The following is a 23,145-nucleotide window of genomic DNA, read 5'->3' as shown; positions in this document are numbered from 1 at the left end:
TCTCGTCTGCACTGTTCACCAGAGGTTCCTGCCATGGCCAGCGCAAACAAACTGTAATGGCCATCCACATCTCAGAGCTCGCTGTCATGTCCGACCGGTGCCAGATGCCCCAGAAATTCTTGCCACTGCCATTCTGCAGGTTTCTGTCTAAACTGCTATGGTGCCAGTGCTCCCAGTTTTAGCTGCCTTGGTGCCAGAGCTTAACGATGGTTCATGTAGTGGTTACCTGGCCTTAAAGCTCCCTGTTATGCCACGGCCACTTAAAAGTGCTTGTCTGCTCAGTCTAAGAGGTTCTTCTCAAAGATATCCTAGATAAAGATATCCTAACCTCAAAAAAAAAGTCTTCCTTTTCCTTTAATTGAGAGAGACGGCAGAACCGTTCAAGATGGCCCATGTAAATAAAGATAAGAAATTCTTCGCTTACGAGGATCGGTCAGATCATTGGCAGAGGTAATTTTACACCAATGAGGACATACTAATGAATAAAGACATTAATTTTAGCTAATAAAATACTTCACAGTGTACCTTTAATGAGTAATGGGTGTGTTTTGGGCGTAACGTGCAATAAACCAATCAGAGTCTCATTTCCCATTCCCTTTAAAAGTCAGTTGCGCACACGCTGTGGCGGATTCGCTATTTACATGGTGGAATTTGCAAGCGGAGAAACTGAACGCTTCTCTAGCGAGGAAACGGATCTGTTCGTGCGTGAGGTTAAAGCGCACAAGCAGACCATCTACAGGACAAGCCGGACTCCACCATATCTTTATGCACAAAATAGCAACGCGCAAACAATGCGCCTGAACACACCTCGTTTTCAGACCAGCAGCCCATGGGCGAACAGATGGGCACAAATGCATTTGCTATTTAAACAACGTGGCGCAGGACGTGAAAATGAAAACTGCGTCAGGCTGAAACTAGCAAATAACACTTGCGTCGCGCCTGGTGCTGCATTGCACAGGTTTATGAAAGGGCCCAAAGAGTCTTGGACAGTTCTGAGTGTTTTGTTGCCGAGGAATATCCCACCTTAGGAGCGGCTGCACTCACAATTTTAGTACCTTTTTCTACCACTTACCTATGTGAGAGTGGATTTTCAGCTCTGACTGCAATGAAAACAAAATACAGATCTCGCCTACAGCCATCACAAGACATGCGTGTTTGTCTGCCCAAAATAATTCCTAGATTAGATGTGTTGTGTTCAAAGAAGCAGGCACACCCTTCTCACTAATACATTTACCTCACTAACCCTTAAGCTAGAAGTAGAATTTGAATAAAATACAAATAAATCAGTTCTTGAAATTTGAATTGCATGTCTTTGTAAACCAGTAGTTCTCAGTTCACAGCTATTCCTCTCATTACCTTCAGGCTGCTGTTTTGACATTTAAAAGATTATCATGACTTTCTATATTTCTTATTTCTTAAGTATTTTGGTATTACAATCAAATGTATATTTCATTCATATGACAAATGAAAAACGGCTCTGTTGTAACTATTGTTAATTATATATTTTTTCCTAAATAGAAGCATATGTGATGCTAAGTGTAAATAATAATAATAATAATGATAATAATAAAAACAGGAAACACTTTACAATAAGGTTCATTAGTTAACATTAGTTAATGTATTAACTAACATGAACTAACCATGAGCAATACATTTGTTACTGTATTTGTTAATCTTTGTTAACGTTACTTAAATATACATCTGTTCATTGTTAGTTCATGTCAGTTCACAGTGCATTAACTAATGTTAACAAGATTTTAATAAAGTATTAGTAAATGTTGAAATTAACATTAACAAAGATTAATAAATTCTTAAATGCTGTATACTGTAACCAAATGCTGTATCCAAAAACATTATAATAATGTTCATTATTAGTTCATGTAGTTAATAAACCTTATTGTAAAGTGTTACCAAAAAAACACTTTATTACTTTTATTATGTTTTGTGTTTATTTGAAAGATTGCAACGATATGCATCCCACCCTGGTATACTTCAAGTACATACTAAGTGTGCTGATATCTTTGTCCCTGTCCCAAATGGCACACTTCATATGCACTTTCGGCCTTGTGAACAGTGGCTGCCGCATGTGTGTGTCTGTTGTCCATGAGACCGTAACGTCCCATTTGTCATTTTTGTCAATTTAAAAAATAAATGAAAAGAAGAGTGAAGACACACACACACACACACACACACACACACACACACACACACACACACACACACACACGTGTGTTAAGAAATTTAATTTAACATAGACTAATAAATTCTGTAAAAGTATTGTTCATTATTATCTAACTAATTCAGTAAAAGCCAGATGAGGTCTGTTCACAGTTAGGTTAGTCAAAGGTTTATAATGCTGCAGAGAGCATGTATGGCCAAAAAAAAAAAAAAAAATGCTATATAGGCTACCTTAAAACCTTAAATTATGCCGAAGAGTGTCTAATAGAGGCGATTAATCCCTCTTTCATGTATCTCAATGAATAATAACATGTTTGCATATCTTTTATCAGGGGTGCCATTAAAATTCACAAGGCCTGGAAGAAGGCTGCTTGTTGTTCAGGTGTGTGTGTGTGTGTGTGTGTATTTAAACATGTACACAATGTTAGGGTTTTACATGTGTTTAGAATTATTTACTATTAATGGACTTTTCACAGACCGTGATTATACGCGTTCATCACGGTCACAGTCATCAGCATCGTGTAAATCTAGCAAAGTTTTTTATATTTTCATTTAAAAAACTGTAGGCTATATTACACTATTTGTATTATATAACCTTTGCATCAAATCACAAAAAACTAGTAAACGCTGCAGTGAGGGTGTTTCTTATTCAGCGACAATGGGAGTGACGGTAAAAATGGCATCTTTCTCTCTCCCGACTGCCGTTATCAATCTGTCTCATTTGTTGTTTTTCCCCTTATTGTAAGTTGTGAAAACACTACTGTGGAGTTTTTATTTTGCTATTTGAGCAAATGGGAACACAATATATACATATATATATTTAATGTAGTTGAAGTTATAGAAGTTTACCCAACTATGATGACTGAGAAGTCGGAAACCGGAAATGTGAAAAGGGTCAATAGATTTAATGCAAAAACAACCCTTTGAAAAAAAGCGTCCTGATTTCTGATATGTGTTGTAATGCTGCCTTCACATGCTCTCGGAATCATCATAAATACGAGTTTCCAAGATAAAAATTGGACACTGGACATGATCTGTATTGTAAAAAGTGCTATATAAATAAAGCTGACTTGACTTGACTTGACATTCAATTCATATTATCCCTAATATTTACATACAAACAAGAAAAAGCTCCTTTATATGTAAATTTATATTTGGGTTTTTTAGAGGACAGGTATGTTTTCAATAATAATCCTTTTTTGAAAACATTATTTTGTTTCAGAGATATATTGATGACAGTTTTGTTATTTGCATAGAAAATGAACTGTCTAAGACCTTCCATCAAATGTACATATCATGTGGATACCACTAATGTCAACTTTTTGGATAGTTGTATATTAATTGTTGATAAAAAAAGGGTCAATAATCAGTGTTGTGCCTGAACGCGTTCATTGAACGATAGTTCATGAACTCGTTCATATTTTGGGCGAACATGAACTGAACATGGCAAATTCCCCGAACACATCCACCTACGCAATCTTGATAATATTCTGAATTAAAAAATCGTTTACAGAGAACATAAATAATTACTTTACCTTCCGAGTCTTTCATTCATTTGTCACGTGACAGACGCAATGAATGGATCGTTCATGAACGACTCATCACTTACGTTACGTGCGTCGTATGATCATTTAAACGAGTTTTATGACAAGGTCGGTGAGGATGGGAAAAATCTGACGCATAGCTTCAGTGTTAAAACTGATAAAAATAATTGTCTGTGGTTCTATATGGGCTGTGGTAATCATTTTGAAAAATAATATCTCGCAGCAACATGGAAAAAAAGAACTATGAACTAGTTCATTTTTGGAACTGTGAACTTAGTTCAAAATTTTGAGTATATGAACTATGTACTGAACTAGTTCATTTTAAAATTTGTGAACTGAACTTTGAACTAGTTCATGTAGAAAGTGAACTTTCCCAACACTGTCAATAATAAACAAATCGCGATTTCTGTGGGAAGAAGTGGGAAGTGGGCAGTAGTAAATCTCCCACAGCACGTGAGGCAGCGTCAGTGTGAGCCACAGAGCGCCCCCTGCAGGGACTCAGCATTGCAACACATCACTGCATTCACGGATGCTGACTCCAGCTCAGCGCCAGTGGAGACGACAGGTGCTTCGTGCTGTTCTAATGAAATGCGCAAAACGGCGATTCTTACGTCGTAAACTGACACGTTGAATCTCGAATATGATGTGAGAGAAAGCGTGCGATCGTTTCCACCGTGGGAAAGGAGCGTTTACAGCGCAACTATGCTTCATTCTGCGCTTCATCATAATGTCCAGCGAGCGCTCATCTGCTCTCTCCTTCTCTGCGTGACGAGGACGGTCCTGATGACGCGCTCCTCCTCTCCAACATCTGAACTCAAATCCCAAATATCGGGCGTGGAGGAACTGCTGGAGGAGTTCCGCAAGCAGCTCCAGCAGGACGAGCCAGGCCCGAGAGGGGGTGATGGGGACGGGGACCGCTGTGTCGGGGGCTTTCAGGCGCAGGAGGAGCGCATCATCCGCGCCAGCGCGTCCATCGAGCAGGGCGGCGCGTTCCTGTCCGCGCCGCAGCGCGTGTTCAGCTGGAGGGACTGCGTGCACGCGTGTTGCGCGCTCCCGCACTGCACTGACGCCATCATCCAGGAGGAGCTCACGCAGCCGGACGGCAGTCTGCGCTGTTACCTGTTCAACTGCACCTACGGAGGCAGGAGTGTGTGCTCGTTCTCCTTCCAGCCGGGCTTCAGCACCTACAGCCGGGCAGACAACAGCACCAGAGCCCGCGAGCCCCCGGGGGGAGACCCCTCTGCTGCACCGGGCCGTCCCGACACTGCGGCCGGGGGGAGACCCGCTTATGGGATGGGGGAGGAGGAGTCCCTGACGGAGGGTGGGTTTCTCCGGTTGTAGTGAATGTATGGGCCAAAAATGAGACGAGATTTCCACAAAAATATGAGGCAGCACAACTGTTTTCAGCATTGATAATAAATAATCAGCCTATAGGCCTAATAGCAAAGTTTCTTTAGCAGTCAGCATGTTAGAATGCTTTCTGAAGGATCATAAGAGTGAATATATAATGGTAACACTTTACATTAAGGTTCATTAGTTGAACAATACTTCTACAGCATTTATTAATCTTAATTAAATTATAACATTTACTAATACATTATTAAAATCAAAGGTTGTATTTGTTATCATTAGTTAATGCACTGTGAACTAACATAAATGATAAACAGCTGTATTTTTATTAACTAACATTAATAAATACTGTAACAAATGTATTGCTCATTGTTAATGTTAGTTAATACATTAACTAATGTTAACTAATGAACCTTATAGTAAAGTGTTACCAATATAATTTTCCCAATTAATAGGTGAGAATAAACCTAGAATAAACAAAAGCACTTGAATGCAATGAACTAATCACGACTTAAGAAGCACATGAAGGCAGTCAATAAAGAAAGTTTCTTGAGCAGCAAATCAGCAAATTAGAATGATTTATGAAGGATCATGTGACACTGAAGACTGAAAATTCAACTTTGCCATCACAGGAATAAATATTTTTATTAGAGTTAATAGAGTTATTTTAAATTCCAACAATATTTTCACAGTATTACACTTTTACTGAAATTTTGATCAAATAAATGCAGCATTAGTGAGCAAAATCTTAACGACCCCAAACTTTTGAATTGTAGTACACATTTAATATTTTTCAGAAGTGTATAGAGTAGATTCTATAGAGGATTCTGTAGGAAAAATACTTGAAACTCTGAGACTTTCAAGAAACTCTGCTTCCTTCTCTGCATCCACTCTTTTTTATTATTGAACAAAGATCACAGGAGATACATGTATTACACACAAAAAATAGGATAAGAAACTCAAGGTAAAGCAAGGCAGTAAAGAAAATACAGTAGGAGATAGTCTACAAAAAAATAATTCATAAAACATTTAAAGCAATAGAAATTAAACATACAATGCATGAATAAAAATAAATAGAAATAAATAACTTGTTTTGTTTTTTTTATTAAAAATTGTCATCTTCATGAAATCAGGAGGTTACTTATAATGAAACCATCATTTTTTTTAAACAACAGAGCAGTTTTAGCGGCTTTCTTGTTAGCTGATCAACGAGAGTCATAGAGTAACTTGGGCAACTTGTAAATGACTTTACATTTATGGAGATGAAACTGGCCACGTAGAGTTTTAATCTGTCGTCCGTCTCTTTTGACCCGGAGTCCCAAATCAAAAACAGCACATTCATAATCTCAAAAATAAAAAGTTTGTTATAAGCAGAGAAAATAAGCCAGACTTCTTTCCAGAACTTCAAGATTAGAGTTACAGAATGTGCATGTGAAGAGATGTCTAACCTAAACTTAAAGAAGAGAGTTACAGGGATAGTAATTATGTAGAATTTTAAAGTGAAGCTCTTTCCATTTGTTGGCAACAGAAACTCATTAATGCCAGTCCATTTATTAATAGTAGAAAGAGAAGGATCATTTTATTTCCATTTGAAAAAAGCTTTGGGATGACAGCTGATTTTCCTAATAAGGAATCTTCTAATCCAAAAATTGTTACATTGGAAAATTGTTACATTTGACATCGGAAAGCTCCAATCCTCCTATGGATAATTGGGGCATTTCACAGACTGATACTCTGTAACTACAGTATGACCTAACCATATGCAAAAGTTTAGGTGAAATAGAGTTAATAACCCAGTCATAAACTTAAGGTGAGGAATCCACTCCAAAAATGTCAGTAAATTCAGTATGGGAAAAAAAGCTGCCGTCCTTCTTTAACAAATCCAAAACAAAAATTACACCTTTGTCAACCCAATTCTTAATAAAGATATATATTTTTTCCACGCAGCACATTCTGATTGTTCCATATCATACTCATATGAGGGGAAGAATTGTGGCTAAAGGCAAGTTTACAGGCCTCCAGGGCTTGCTTATGAAAATTAGCAAGCTTGACTGGAACTTTGTTGCATTTAAAATTGCAAGACAATAAAAAAAATAACCCCCCACATTTTTCAAAGATGAATTTAGGTATGTTAAACCATAACATATTAGGATCAGCATGCAGGCAGCGTTTAATCCAGCCAATCTTGAGAGTACTGAAGTCCAAAGCATTCCCACCTCCCTCCAGAGTATTTCTTATCAGAGTCTTCCTTTTTGCATCCACTATTCCCGTGTGCAAGAGTTCACTTGAAGGATTAGTTCACTTCAGAATAAAAATGTCCTGATAATTTACTCGCCCCCACGTCATCCAAGATGTTCATGTCTTTCTTTCTTCAGTCGAAAAGAATTGAAGGTTTTTGAGGAAAACATTCCAGGATTTTTCTCCATAAAATGGACTTCAATGGGGTCCAAATTGCAGTTTCAGTGCAGCTTCAAAGGCTCAACACGATCCCAGCCAAGTAATAAATAACATTTTCTAAAAAAAACAAAAAAACATTTATCTGCTTTTTAACCACAAATGCGCGTCTCGCACTAGCTCTGTGATGCGACACACATTGAAAGGTCAAGCGTGACGTAGGCGGAAGTTTTTGATTTTCCTAGTGTTTACAAAGCCAGCGTGCAAAGACTGAGTCAAACGCCATTTACAAAAAAATAAAAAATAAAAATAAAAGGTAAAAAAACTACATCAGATGATTTTCGAAGTTGGAGGAGAAAATGAGATGGATTTTTTTTAACTGGAACATGTGTGACCTTTCAACCTGATTACGTAATGCATGAAATCATGGACGTGCAAGACGAGTATTTGTGGTTAAAAAGTATATAAATGTTTATTGTTTAATAAAATGGCCGCTGGTTTGTCTAGATAAAACTGTTATCCCTCGACTGGATCGTGTCGAGACTTTGAAGCTGCACTGAAACTCACATCTGGACCTTCAACCTGTTGGACCCCATTGAAGTCACTATATGGAGAAACATCCTGGAATGTTTTCCTCAAAAACCTTCATTTCTTTTCGACTGAAGAAAGAAAGACATGAATATCTTGGATGACGTGGGGGAGAGTAAATTATCAGGAAATTTTAATTCTAATCCTTTAAGATTAAAAACATAAATCTGTGTACAGTCCCATCTATTGTACATTGAACTTAAAGGCTGTAGTTTTAAATAGTGTTGGCACAAAAAACTTGATTTTCCTGTGTTTGGGTCCCACAGTTTTGGATGAGCCGCCCCGCAGTGATGCGGGTCAGGATCTGGTGGTCCAGCTGCCGACGGACTGGGCGGTGCTGGACGGCAGAGACAGCACCGATGATCATGACATCATACATTATGACTGGGCTCTTGTGAAAGGAGACCCCTCCGTTAAAATGAAGGTAAACCAGTCACAGTCAGTCATCTCTCAAAGTTTAACACTCGACATTGCTCTATGTGAACATCCTGACCAGTCGGACTTAGCAACGTTTGAGAAAACCCTCGCTGTACTCTTGGTTTGTACCATAGACTTTAAGAAAATATGGACGATGCCCCTTCGCTCTCTTCCATTGGTGAGAACTGATGCCGCCAGTGTCCCGATATGGCGCTGACATCTTGGGGCTTGAGTCTGCGCAGTAGCGATCTCGGGACCAGACCTGCGCAGTCGTGAGCACACTGTTAGACCTTACCGGGTTTTTTTACAGTAAAATACTGGCAACACTGTTGTAAAATACTGTTAATTGTACAGTTCTTTACTGTAATCTAGTTTGTTTCTGTAAAAATGCACTAAATTATAGTTAACTAATTACACTTGCAGAAACCGACTGCCTTAAATTGACCAACTGTCATTTAAATGTATTAACTAAAATTTATAATGCATTAATAATGTGAGCAAAGTATTACTGTGAACTTCTTTCATTTGAGACCACTAAAAAACTATTGTACATAAAAAGATTTCCACTGGATCAGCAACTACACAATCACCGCCTGTTAAATAAAGCAACATGCAGCATATCATCAATGTTTGTAGATCTTCTGCTGGACTGAAGCGCAGGCTCTATTCTTCTGCACAACGGTGACCCAAAAAAATAATTTTACAGTAAACTACTGGCAACAGTGTTGCCAGTATAAACCTGTTTTATAACTTACAGTTTATTACTGTTAAAATACATTTTGTGGGTGTGTCTTTTTTATCTTACACAGTTAACCCTTTCAACCCCTCAGGGAAATCCACACTACGAGTAAAAAGTAACGATGCAGTGAGATAATTAAGGGAATATGTAAGTGACTGTAAGCAGAATCACTGAAGAAAAGAGAAACACAAGAACAGAAAATAGAGAAACACAATAACTATGACTGACTTCCAGCCATTACACATTATTACACTTATTATTAACCAGTATGACTTTATTTCTGTCATACAGAAGTTGTTATTGAGATGTTTAATTGAAAATGTTTGGTTTGAAGTTACCGTTATAGAGATCAGTGCTTGCTTTAGTTGGGATGCTGATGCTAAAATATTAGTTTTTCTTTTGCTGCTTTAGCTGTGTTTTTGCAAGTCACACTTGTGCACACACAGTTTATGAATGACTGCAGTTATAATGATTATGATGACAAAATCATCATATTGCCTGTTCATTCACTAAGGAATTCATTCTCACTTATTCAGAGTTTAATCCTCAATCAAAAGTGTTACATTACCACCACTGTGAAAACGCAGCAATAAGATACAATGACTCTTTTTTTTTTAACACATGATGCATAACCAGAGAAACAGAGCTACACTGTTTTAGAAACACCGAGATATCACAATTTAGCACATGAATCTCAACAATGGTGGCAATATTTTTTTATTATTATTATTATTATTCATGCTGCAGTGCATGCTGGGAGTTTTATATTATCCTGGAACCCAGCATGCATTGCGACATGAAACTTTTCACCATTGTTGAGATTCATGTGCTGATTGTTGATATCTGTGTGGGTCTCAGTCAAGCAGGAGTAAAATAAAATTGAATGCACTATATGATTACAATATTCTTTAGAAGACCTGATTACAGAAATATTGATTTCATTTTGTAGATTCACAGATATATGCTAAATATGAAATACCCATAAATTCAAAGAATAAATACAGAAAAGATCAGAGAATCAGACATGTCTAGGATGATTGTGACATCATCACAAAAGCCAAAAACACCTGATCATCTTCCTCTTGACTTTTTCTTGCCATAACAAAAGTGTTTTATAAACTCACTGTTACAGCAACCAAAGAGAGAGATGAATGGTAAGAAGTCAAGGGACAAGAGACCAACTAAAGCAAATACTGATCTCCATCATGGTGACAACAAATTTTATTAATAACTAAATCTCTGTTAATTCTCAACAAGAACTTTTGTAAATGTATGAAATAAATAATCGTAAACTGGTTTGTAAACTGGTTTCACACTCAGTGTGGCTGGAAGTCAGTTGTAGTTTTTGTGTTTCTCTTTTTTCTGTTCTTGTTTCTCTGTCCTTCAGTGATTCTGCTTATCAGGTGTTCATCAGTGTCTCAATTCACTCACTTCTTTTCATTCAAGTGGACTATATTAGTGAACTAATGTAGGGAATAGTGAATGAGGGTATAGGGTGTGATTGGGAAAACAGCCTCTGAGTGTCGACTTTGAGCGCTGTTAATTCACAGTATATTCCTGTAGGCTACTTTTATTTTCTACGGTATATTACTGTTTTAATGGAAAATGGTATAATATTGTCAGAATTTTACAGCAAGGGTTAACAGTGCAGGAAGTAAAGCCGCGAAATCAAGGCCCCGCCCTCACTCTCGGTGTGAAATAATTAATTATAGAAATTTAGATATTAAATTTAAAGGTTCAATTTCCCCAGTCCTCCGAAGATCCCGAAAAAAAGTCTGTTGGTGCTTCAGTGACTACTTCGCTCAGAGAACCTGTCAATCACAGCTGTCAATCATGACGTCACACCACCGTTTTTATAGCATCAAATAACTAACTAAAAACAAACTTATTTTAAAAACAAACACTTGAATTTACATCAGCGTGATAAAAACTACAGTAAATGACAGAAACCACCTTCGGAAAAAAGATATTTGAAGTTTAATTCAATTGTTTAGTTGGTCTCAACCAAGGGACAACCCTTTTAGACCATGATGCGCTGAAAGCGCTGACCATTATTCCCATCGTTAAACTAGCAAAAGTGGATTTGGACGTGCCCTAAGTGCGCTTACGCCCTGCGCTTTAGACCATGCGCTTAGATCGTTAAAATAGGGCCCTTAGTCACCGCATATTGTATCACTACTCATTTGCAGTAGTTTGACTCAGATCAACTTTGTTACTCGTGTTGCTTAAAACTGCCAAATCTGACTCCCAGTTGCTTTATCACTGCAAACTGCTTTTAGTTTGAATGCCTTTTAAGCAATCACAGCATCATGTGGCAAAACTTAAACGCTTTAAGTACAACAAACACAAAGTATCGATTGCTGTCCACAAGCGGTTACATTTATTTGTTTTATGTTTGTGTCAGTCACATTCTTATTCAAACTAAATCCTGTCACCCAGTCATCTCCTCCCTTCCTCTTTCATCCTCGTCAGCAAAAATGTGTTTAAGGTGGACAGATCAATACAGTGCAGGAAAATAACAATGTCTTTTCTGTTAACCAAATGCTTTTTAATCTTCGCTTTTGCTTCAATGCGAATCAACAAGCGCATGCCGTTATTTGTTGCGTAGTGAGTGACGTGCATTATTTTGCATGTGACAAAATTATTGGTATTCCAGCAGCTTTGATTTAGTTGACCAGCAGTAATCTTTCACAGCAGTTACAGACTCCCAGTGAACGAGGCGTTTACTGGTCTGAGTGTTTACTGGTCTGAGTGTTTACTGGTGTTTACTGGTCTGAGTGTATATTGGTCTGAGTGTTTACTGGTCTGAGTGTTTACTGGTCTGAGTGTTTACTGGTCTGAGTGTTTACTGGTCTGAGAGTTTACTGGTGTTTACTGGTCTGAGTGTATACTGGTCTGAGTGTTTACTGGTCTGAGTGTTTACTGGTCTGAGTGTTTACTGGTCTGAGAGTTTACTGGTGTTTACTGGTCTGAGTGTATACTGGTCTGAGTGTTTACTGGTCTGAGAGTTTACTGGTGTTTACTGGTCTGAGTGTTTACTGGTCTGAGTGTTTACTGGTCTGAGAGTTTACTGGTGTTTACTGGTCTGAGTGTATACTGGTCTGAGTGTTTACTGGTCTGAGTGTTTACTGGTCTGAGTGTTTACTGGTCTGAGTGTTTACTGGTCTGAGTGTTTACTGGTCTGAGAGTTTACTGGTCTGAGTGTTTACTGGTCTGAGTGTTTACTGGTCTGAGAGTTTACTGGTCTGAGTGTATACTGGTCTGAGTGTATACTGGTCTGAGAGTTTACTGGTCTGAGTGTTTACTGGTCTGAGAGTTTACTGGTGTTTACTGGTCTGAGTGTATACTGGTCTGAGTGTTTACTGGTGTTTACTGGTCTGAGTGTATACTGGTCTGAGTGTTTACTGGTTTGAGAGTTTACTGGTGTTTACTGGTCTGAGTGTTTACTGGTCTGAGTGTTTACTGGTCTGAGAGTTTACTGGTCTGAGTGTTTACTGGTCTGAGTGTTTACTGGTCTGAGTGTTTACTGGTCTGAGAGTTTCGGTCTTGTCGTCTGAGTGGTTACTGGTCTGAGTGTTTACTGGTCTGAGTGTTTACTGGTCTGAGAGTTTCGGTCTTGTCGTCTGAGTGTTTACTGGTTTTGTCGTCTGAGTGTTTACTGGTCTTGTCGTCTGAGTGTTTACTGGTCTGAGTGTTTACTGGTCTGAGAGTTTACTGGTCTGAGAGTTTCGGTCTTGTCGTCTGAGTGTTTACTGGTCTGAGTGTTTACTGGTCTGAGTGTTTACTGGTCTGAGTGTTTACTGGTCTGAGAGTTTCGGTCTTGTCATCTGAGTGTTTACTGGTCTTGTCGTCTGAGTGTTACTGGTCTTATGTCGTCTGATCTGTGCAGGTGACTCACCCAGGCCTGCTGAAGCTGAGCGGTCTCAGAGAAGGGATTTACACCTTTGAGATCACCGTCACCGACACAGCGGGACAGAAGAGCTCTGACAACGTGTCGGTCAGTGTGCTCGCCCCTGCGCCAAACGCTGAAGGTCAGACATTACTGCTTTACAGTCAAAACTAAATTTATTCAGATATCTTCAACATTTCTCACATTATCATTGTTTATTCACTATAGTTTAGAAAATGGTAATAAAATATGACAAGAACTCAGAGTTATCAAATCATCCTTCTGTTAGTCTCACAGATGATAAGGTTGAATAGCTGTCAACTGTTTAACTACACAATTAGATAATACCAATTTAGATCAACATAATTTTTGGTCCCAAATTCGGTCCAAATTGAATGAAACAATGGTTTGAAACAATGTGTATTGTGAAATATATCTATATCTATATATATATATGTGTGTGTGTGTACATGTATATAAACAGGGATTTTGGAAGTTGCTTTTCTAAATTCACCCCCTTAAAACTACAGTACAACCGCAAGAAATAAAAACACTAGTAAGAGGAAAATAGTCTAGGTAATCTCATTAGTTGACCTCACTAATCGACTAGTCAATTGCTCCACTTTTTGATTATTATTATTATTTGTAAAACAATATTTGTTTAATCATAATATATGACCTTTAACGCTGTTTTCTTACTGCTGTACATGTGTTTTTATTGTCTTGGTTTCTTAACGTATTGTTCTGATGTTATGTGGAGACCCTTGTAATTGCCCGGTTGGGGTTAATTAACTGTAAACATGAATCTGTATGGACGTGCCACAGATGTGTGTGTTTCTCTGAAGTGTGTACAGGTCACTGTTCTCGCTATCAGTTCATGTGTGATGATGGCTGCTGTATTGACATCGGTTATGCCTGCGATGGAAAGCAACACTGCCCTGACCGATCAGATGAAGATTTCTGCCAAAACTGTAAGCCTAGACCACCAAGCCATTCTCCGGCCATCTTCTCAAAAGCCTTTTCAGTACCCCAATTATTTTAAGATGTATAAAAGTGTTTGGTCTGTTTTATAGTTGATACTGGTCACAAGTCCAACCCCTCCTCTAAACATGGGCTAGATATACAAAAACCTAAAGCAGGAGCCCAGACACCATCAGAGATACAGCTCGCTGACAGCCCTAAACCTGAACAACACCAACATTATGGCTTCATCAACCAAGGTAATGCTCAAGATACATCATTCAAAGCACACGCACACACACATTCAAAGGAATAGCTCATCAAAAGTGAAAATTTCATCATTATTTAGTTACTCACACTAAATGTCTTGAAGAATGTTTATGCCTTTAAATAAGCAAGACACTATTGAAGACAAATCACTCATGATGAGTTCAGAATTCATCCACTCCTTTCCTTCCATTCTCTTCCAACAGCTTTCATTAACAAAGCCTGTCTATGGCCATGTTTACATTACATGGTTCAAGTGACCCAATTCCGAATTTTTTATTTTTTTGTGGCACAGGTCAGATATGACCCACGAATGTGTAAGCAGCAAACAAGCACATGGATTCCCATATTCTCAGATCGGTTTCAGACCTCATTCATATGTGGAAATAAATCTGATATGAATCGGATGTAGCAACTCATCACATGATCACATGACTCTTTTCAATGCCAAAGCTGCAACAAGGGCTCTCCTCTTTTTTTTCCTCCGGCTTAAGAGACAAATGTTTTGCCGACTGTTAAAGATGGTGCGGAAAGCAAAATAATATAATAATGTAATATAATTTCATCTGCGTCCATTGCAATTTGCGCCATTTTTAGTTCATTTTTGGCCTAAGCTTTTCCTGGACAGTACGTTTCGCCAAGTGTATAGTAAAAATGCAGATATCGGTTTTGAGTCACTTTTAAAAGAAGATGTAAGCTGGTCGTCAAAACAATCAGATATAGTCAACAAATCGGAATTGGGCATCAAGACCTGTAGTGTAAATGCGGCCTATGTCTACACACTTGATAGTGTGTGGAGAGCAAACGTGTCTGTGTGTGTGTGTGTGTGTGTCAGATCCCTGTGCAGCGCCCCCAGTGGCCGGCCCGTGTAAAGGGGTTTTCCCACGCTGGTATTATGATCCTGAAACGGGAGACTGCCAGCACTTCCAGTACGGCGGCTGCAAAGGAAACCACAACAACTTCCTCCAGAAGTCGGATTGTGTGAATGAGTGCATTCAGAAACCATGTGAGACTCGACCCCCTTTGACAGTGATGGGAGAAACAAAGCTTTTCAAAGTTTCGAATCAATTGAACCGCTTGCTTCGTAAAATGATTCACTGTGACCTCTGCTGGTCAGAACAGTGGAAATGCAACAGAAACTCAGGCCAAACATGCCTAAAACAACCTTTTACAAACCCATTGCAAACGCTTTCTTGAAAGTCAAATCTTTCAAATGCAATTAACTAATCATCTAATAAGATTACATATCAAGTGTTCTTTTATCAATTTTCAGGGCTTGTTTTGTTTATTCCATGGATGGCTCAGCTAAACAGGCCTATAAGAGGCTATTAACTACTATTATTCCTTTTAATTATACTTAAGTCTAATTAAAACGTCTACAAATGTATATATATGATCAGAGATCAGGTAAAACCCACAGACACTTGTTCAGTGGTTCGCCAATCTCAGTGACTCCTCATGATTCATGGGTTCACAGAGATCATCGCCCACCAGCGGTGAACCATTGACATTTCGAAACGTTTCGAAACAATTATGACGTAACGAAGCCTTGTTTGCTGAAATCACGTGACTTTGGCCGTTTGATATGCGCTCTGAACCACTGAATCGAAACAAAAGATTCACAAATTCTTCATGAAGCAGAGTTTTGAAATCACCCATCACTATTCTCTGATTAGCTGATTAAATGTATAAAATAAAATTGATTTTATTGAGAATGCTGTGACTCTAAAAATGATTCTTTTGCCATCTTTCAGCAGTAACAAAACATCAGGCCACTGCAACTCCATTACCCAGCAGGACAATATACACATGTATGTACAACAACATCAGGGCTTGTTTCACATGATTTTAACAATGTAAATCTAATGCACGTTCACTCCGTGATTTCATTGATTTCAAAGAAGAATATAGTTTCCCCTTAAAGTGAAAATCAAAGTGCTTTCACGAACAATGTACTGTTAACATCAACAATGCGTGTTTGTGTCTCATGCCCCATTATTGTTTTTTGTGTGACTTCAGTTAGTGTAGTCTATGGAAGCTTGTTTTAAAATAAGAATAAAAAATAATAAATAAAAAAGCTATTATAACACGCAATTGCGACTTTATATCTCACAATTCTGACTTTATAACACAATTTGTGACTTTTTCTCACAATTGCGCGTTTACATCTCGCAATTCTGACTTTATAACACAATTTGTGACTTTTTCTCACAATTGCGCGTTTACATCTCGCAATTCTGACTTTATAACACAATTTGTGACTGTTTTTCTCACAATTGCGCGTTTACATCTCGCAATTCTGACTTTATAACACAATTTGTGACTGTTTTTCTCACAATTGCGCATTTACATCTCGCAATTCTGACTTTATAACACAATTTGTGACTGTTTTTCTCACAATTGCGCATTTACATCTCGCAATTCTGACTTTATAACACAATTTGTGAGTTTTTCTCACAATTGCGCGTTTACATCTCGCAATTCTGACTTTATAACACAATTTGTGACTGTTTTTCTCACAATTGCGCGTTTACATCTCACAATTCTGACTTTATAACACAATTTGTGACTGTTTTTCTCACAATTGCGCGTTTACATCTCGCAATTCTGACTTTATAACACAATTTGTGACTTTTTCTCACAATTGCGCGTTTACATCTCGCAATTCTGACTTTATAACACAATTTGTGACTGTTTTTCTCACAATTGCGCGTTTACATCTCGCAATTCTGACTTTATAACACAATTTGTGACTTTTTCTCACAATTGCGCGTTTACATCTCGCAATTCTGACTTTATAACACAATTTGTGACTGTTTTTCTCACAATTGCGCGTTTACATCTCGCAATTCTGACTTTATAACACAATTTGTGACTTTTTCTCACAATTGCGCGTTTACATCTCGCAATTCTGACTTTATAACACAATTTGTGACTGTTTTTCTCACAATTGCGCGTTTACATCTCGCAATTCTGACTTTATAACACAATTTGTGACTTTTTCTCACAATTGTCGTTTACATCTCGCAATTCTGACTTTATAACACGCAATTGCGAGATATAAAGTCAGAACTGCAAGATGTAAAATCGCAATTGTGAGAAAAAAAGTTGCAATTTTCTTGTAAAATGTTTTATTCTGTGGCGGAAACAAGCTTTCATAGTAGTCAGACTCTGTAATGTCCTTGTGTTAACTTTGCTTTTGATCAGATTAAAAGGCTGCTCTTCTGTGTGCAGCTCCCATAGCCTCGGCCCATGAGGAGAAGCTGCAGAATCCTCTCTTAGAGCCAGAGTCTAAAATATACCGTGTGCTGGAAGGACACCCACCCCCTGAATCAGGTGTGTTTTACTTCACGAGTCCCCAAACATACACACATGTCACTTATACTTCTGTGTGTGTGTATTTCCTCAAACATTTGAAGTGTGATTGTGTGTGTGTGTGTAGGTGCAATCCTCCGCTGGCTTTGGGTCTGATCATCAGCGCTCTGCTCTTGTTGTCTCATTGTGTGTGTGTGTGTGTGTGTGTGTGTGTAGGTGCAATCCTCCCGTTGGCTCTGGGTCTGATCATCAGCGCTCTGCTCTTGTTGTCTCATTGTGTGTGTGTGTGTGTGTGTGTGTAGGTGCAATCCTCCCGCTGGCTCTGGGTCTGATCATCAGCGCTCTGCTCTTGCTGATGGCGGGCGTCAGGCTCTGGCTCGTGCGTCGCAGACTGAAGAAAGCTTTGCCTCTCACCACAGAAGAGTCCGATTACCTCATCAATGGCATGTATCTGTAGCAGAATCTGTTAATCAACCTTCCGATCTGATGCACTGTTTGTGCATGAGTGTGTGTGGTAGAGGATACTTTAGTTGTGAAAAGAGTGAAGCAGGAGTAGCCAGCCCTGCTCATGATGCACCAGCTGTGCGTAAGTTACAGTGACAGCCTCTAGTCTCCATGTTCAGACTGCAGGCAAATGTGGCCCAAATCTGTTTTTGTCATGACAGTGTGAACGGCACAAACTCAAAATCTTTTTAACTCCGGTTTGTGCCACTTCAATATCTGGTCCTAATCCGACACAGGTCAGATGTTTTGTAACGCGACCGCAGTCTGAACAGAATTAATGTGACTTTCATGTCACTCTAGATCAACATTTGTCTCAGTTCTGTGCTCATGGGAGTCACTTCAAAGATTTTACACACCCGAAGTTATCAAGACAGTTGTGAAAGGTAGTCAGTGAAGGACAGTGATCAGAGCTCATTAGTATTACAGTGACGGCTCTGTAAGCAAAACACGAGGGCTCGTATCATAAATGTTTAAAATCTCTGCTCTCTTTTTCACATCCTCGTCTTTGTTTTTTATATCGCCTGCGCATAAATCCGCTGGCTTCGTGGGAGATCACACTATAAATATATTGATATTGGCCACATTTAAAACAACAGTGTGAACAGTTACAAAAAAAATATAAAAAAATCAGATCTGAGCAGTAAATCGGTCGTGAGCACTGAGGCTCGCAGTGTGAAGCCTAAATCACATCTTGCGCACAACTAAATATTTTTGCACCATTAAGCTTATTTGACTCTGCGTATAAACAAAATATTTCTACCAGTCTACGACAAGGAGTAACGCAGCATATGTCAGTATATATCAAACTGCATCAAAATCAGACTTCAATCCTTGAGACACAAATGATGTTGACATTTACACTCGTTTAGATTTTAAAAGAGAGAACATTACGTGAATAAATGACTTGTCTTGAACGCCTATGTGTTATAAATGACAAATTTACTCAATCATAATAAATGTAATAATTTTTTTTTATTTTTTGTAGTAAAATTATTTATTTGTGGCTCCTTATTAAATTCAAATACAGTTTCAGAATGTTATTAGTTGCAAACCAGCTAGTAATTCCCATGACCCGAGTGTGGACTTCTAGTTTAAAGGAACACTCCACCGTTTTTTGAAATAGGGCTTATTCACCTTCTTTCCCACATTTAGATAGGTGGGCAAATGCATTTTTGTCTCAGTGCATGCATTGTTTTAGTTTGACAGGGTCGGCGCTAGCTTAGCTTAGCTTAATGAATGGAATCCTTTGTTGCCAGCTAGCATGTCCTGAGTAAAAGTGATAAAAAAAATAAAAAAAACCCACCTAATTACTTCTTGTGGCCTGCGTATTCACAACGAGTACAAATAGCGATGCAGATTAACACTAGGCGATTTCCTAGGCAGATATTGACTTGGGACTATATTAGGGGGAAGCACAGGCGAAGCACTGCTACTTGGGTGCAGAGATATCACGCAACACATGAAATGTGAATATGTGGTATAATATGTGAATGTGAATACAGGTATAATATGGGTCGATCTATATATGCGTCATGTTTAAAATAATCACTTACTCTGTGGACAGCTGTCCATTTGGTCCATTCGGCGTGGGGCTTTTTTTCCAGTTTATCACACCGGAAAAAAAATTGAGTAAAAGTTACTGCAGGATGGATCAACGTCGTGAAATCCTCGGTAGCTGTGACAACTGCGGGCACGCTCATCTTGATCTGACGCGCTGAGCCTGGTCATCGATGGCAGTAACTTGTCCCATTCGCCACAGCACAGACACTCTATTTCAGTCGGCATAGACTGGCATATTCCCCCACATTCACACCACCAGTTCATGTTGGCTCTCATCCTCACGTCCTCAGACTGTTGAGCGATCGCAACCTCCTCCTCCTGTCGTTCTATTTCCTCTTCTGAAAACTCTGGTTCATAGAGGTATGGTTCTGGATCTTGACTGTCTGAGAATCCTCTTCGTCTCTCACAAAATTAGCCATGTTCATCGCCATTCATGTACTGTAGGAAAAATAGCCAGCTACTATTCACGCTGGTATGTTGACAGAAGTCGTGGGATTTCATGTGTTGCGTGATATCTCTGCGCCCAAGTAGCAGTGCTTCGCCTGTGCTTCCACCTAATATAGTCCCAAGTCAATATCTGCCTAGGAAATCGCCTAGTGTTAATCTGCATCACTATTTGTACTTATTGTGAATACGCAGGCCACAAAAAGTAATTAGGTGGGTTTTTATTTATTTATCACTTTTACTCAGGACATGCTAGCTGGCAACAAAAGATTCCATTCATTAAGCTAAGCTAAGCTAGCGCCGACCCTGTCAAACTAAAACAACGCATGCACTGAGACAAAAATGCATTTACCCACCTATCTAAATGTAGGAAAGAAGGTGAATAAGCCCTATTTCCAAAAACGGTGGAGTGTTCCTTTAAGACCTTACGAACGGCTGGTGCAGAACCTAGAGATGCCGATGAAACACACCTGAAGCACGTGACCAGGTGTGCTGGAGCAGGGCCAGGTAGTTCTCCGAAAGCAGGGTTGACTTCCACTGATCTATTGATTGTAGATCAGAAGCATTCTTGCAGTTGATAGTGCAAAATGACACAACTATCTCTCCTATATAGTATGCCAAAATAAGTTAAGTCAGTCTCAAATCATGGTACCTTGAAAATTTGAACATAAAATATCAATCATGTGAATGAATATTTTTTTAACGCAGCATGATACACCACAAGCCTGATGCTTCTGTATGACCTTAAATGAGACTTGCAGTATCACTGAACATTTTTCTGTTTAATTCGGGAGAATGTCTGAAAATGTGCTCAGCCTTACTAGGATAAACATTTAAACCAGTATGTTTCTGTGTCCTTACATGAACATGTGCTTGACATTGTGTTTTTTATGAATCTTAGTCCAGGCCAGGGAATACAGGCTTAATTATTAGAAGTATTGGTGCCATCTTAAAAGTTCTAGATTGCAACTTTATAATTAAAAACAGACCATGACAAGAATTCCTTGGATTAAGAAATATGGCGTTATATCAGATAATATCTGGTTAGGACCTGAAAGATTTCAGTGTGGTTTTTATGGCTAACTGTGATATTAAATACTAGTCTGTATAATTAGTGTAATTGTGCTAAAATGTTTTGAAACTATAAAATATATGACTGTAAAAAATATCACATTATATTTGAATAATCTTGGAGAAATACATTGTAAAAAATCAATTAAAATGTGGACCAACTATTATGAGTATCCATATTTTCTTCTGGTTTGGATTTAGTCACATGCATGTTTAATTGTGCATACATAAATGTGTGCGAAAAACCAAAGTTTCAGATCAAAGTTTGCCAGCGATTCAATTCAATTCACATTCGTTTTTCAAAGCAGCTTTACAGAAAATGCAAGTGTCTACTTTACAATTTAGAGTGATCTGTTATCAGAGGTGACTGTCAAAGTTATGTCATACGTCAAACATGTACAGTTCTAAGATAATATAAATCATACAGTTAGCTAATATCATGTATTCATTTAGACAGAAACAATGAACTGATTAAAGTGATTAATACAAGTTGTGATTATAATGATTACAACAAATTGAAAGTTTTGCAGTGGTGCATGCTGATTCAGAGTTGGCGTCATCTAAGTAAATTCAGTGAAGAGCTGATGAATTGTTGAGGACAAGTGTGAAAAAAGTAGATTTTTAAAAATGAAACCATGGCATGCATTCAAATGTAGTTTCTAGGCCTTACTGTACAAACGTCATTAGCATAAATAAGTTTGAGCCGTTGGAGGCGCTAGAGGGTTTTAGAAAGAGGCTCCAAATTTGCTATGGTAAATGTTTAAACTGTCTTGAATTTGTGCGCCAAATTTCATAACTTTTCTTTGTTTGGTTCTATGGGCTGCTATAGACATGCCCTTAATAAAAAGTTAATTTGCATACATTTGAAAAGTTACAAATTTGTTTTAATAGAGTTGGTTTAGTTTAGGGTTTGTGGATTACAAGTAAATATGCCTATAAGTGGGGCTAGATTGTGTTATTCTCTGTCATAAAAGACTACATTTACTGTGTAGAGACAGTGGAGCCATTTGTGCATTACAACAATAAAGTCTTGGTATAGTTAATAAAGTTTATCATGTTTGTTCATTGACTCTAAAAAAATGCTGGGTTCCAACCCATGTTTGGGTCATATATGGACAAACCCAATTTAAAAATGTAAAAAATATAAACCACAAACAACAACCAAGAGTTTTTTGAAGATAAGCATCAATTGGCATGTGATCTGACTAGCTTCTAGCAAGAAAGTTCACACCGAAATATAGTTTGTAGGCTACAGTCTGATTGTACAGCCAGCTTTTGAAGCCAACAGAAATATAGAGGGATTGTTTTCTCTTCTCATAACAGTTCCTTAACGTGTTATTTGCTATGCCCAATTCTATTACATATATTATACAGCTTTGTGAAACTATGTCATTTGTGCTTGTTTGACCTGCTCTTCACAGATGCGATAGTTGCAGCGATCTGAAATACTCAAGGCGATACTGACAAGTGAAAACAAATGAATAGAGAAGCATTTTATGGCATCTCATGTCCAAAAAAGATTGAATAAAATAGTTCTGGTGATGAGTGGGTCTGTTGAATAATCATAACAGAGATGAGGATGTCAAAGAATACTGATTTTTGTGAATTTTAAAGTGTCCAAGAATAAGCACTTTAAATGAGTGAAACATATTGTTTGACCATTGTAAATATAAGGACATGAGACAAAATGATGTAGGTTTCTCGATTTCTTGAAACTTTATATGATATAAGAAAAATTCTACTTATCTATGGAGAAAACAAATGGGATTTTATTTCTGGATCCCAACTGTTCAGGTTCAACACACCCTGAAGGAACATGTGAAGCCTTGAAAACTGAATCACAATGGGTCAGGTGAAGTAGCATTATCAACGCTAGAAGGTATCATCGCTAAGATTGTGTGAAAGAAGAGACGAGACTGAACCGA

General features: G+C 38.2%; 1 protein-coding gene across 2 annotated transcripts; it reads left to right on the top strand.

Moving 5' to 3' along the window:
- The first annotated feature begins 4,241 nt into the window (after positions 1-4,241).
- On the top strand, positions 4,242-19,223 carry lrp11 (low density lipoprotein receptor-related protein 11). 2 transcript variants are annotated; one of them, XM_084090907.1, is made up of 9 exons: positions 4,242-5,043; positions 8,321-8,478; positions 13,100-13,241; positions 13,945-14,070; positions 14,173-14,319; positions 15,162-15,332; positions 16,081-16,137; positions 17,561-17,662; positions 17,944-19,223. In XM_084090907.1, the coding sequence occupies exons 1-9, from the start codon at positions 4,425-4,427 to the stop codon at positions 18,096-18,098; spliced, it is 1,677 nt and encodes a 558-aa protein (XP_083947033.1). In that variant the 5' UTR covers positions 4,242-4,424; the 3' UTR covers positions 18,099-19,223. The 2 variants fall into 2 exon arrangements, with proteins under 2 accessions (XP_083947033.1, XP_083947034.1); XM_084090908.1 differs by having other exon boundaries at positions 17,858-18,754.
- Positions 19,224-23,145: the final 3,922 nt, after the last annotated feature.

This window comes from Abramis brama (genome assembly GCF_963993115.1).
Source record: "Abramis brama genome assembly, chromosome: 18".
In the NCBI taxonomy this organism is placed as follows: domain Eukaryota; kingdom Metazoa; phylum Chordata; class Actinopteri; order Cypriniformes; family Leuciscidae; genus Abramis; species Abramis brama.
The sequence above is the reverse complement of the archived record's forward strand: the minus strand, read 5'-3'. Positions and strand labels throughout refer to the sequence as shown.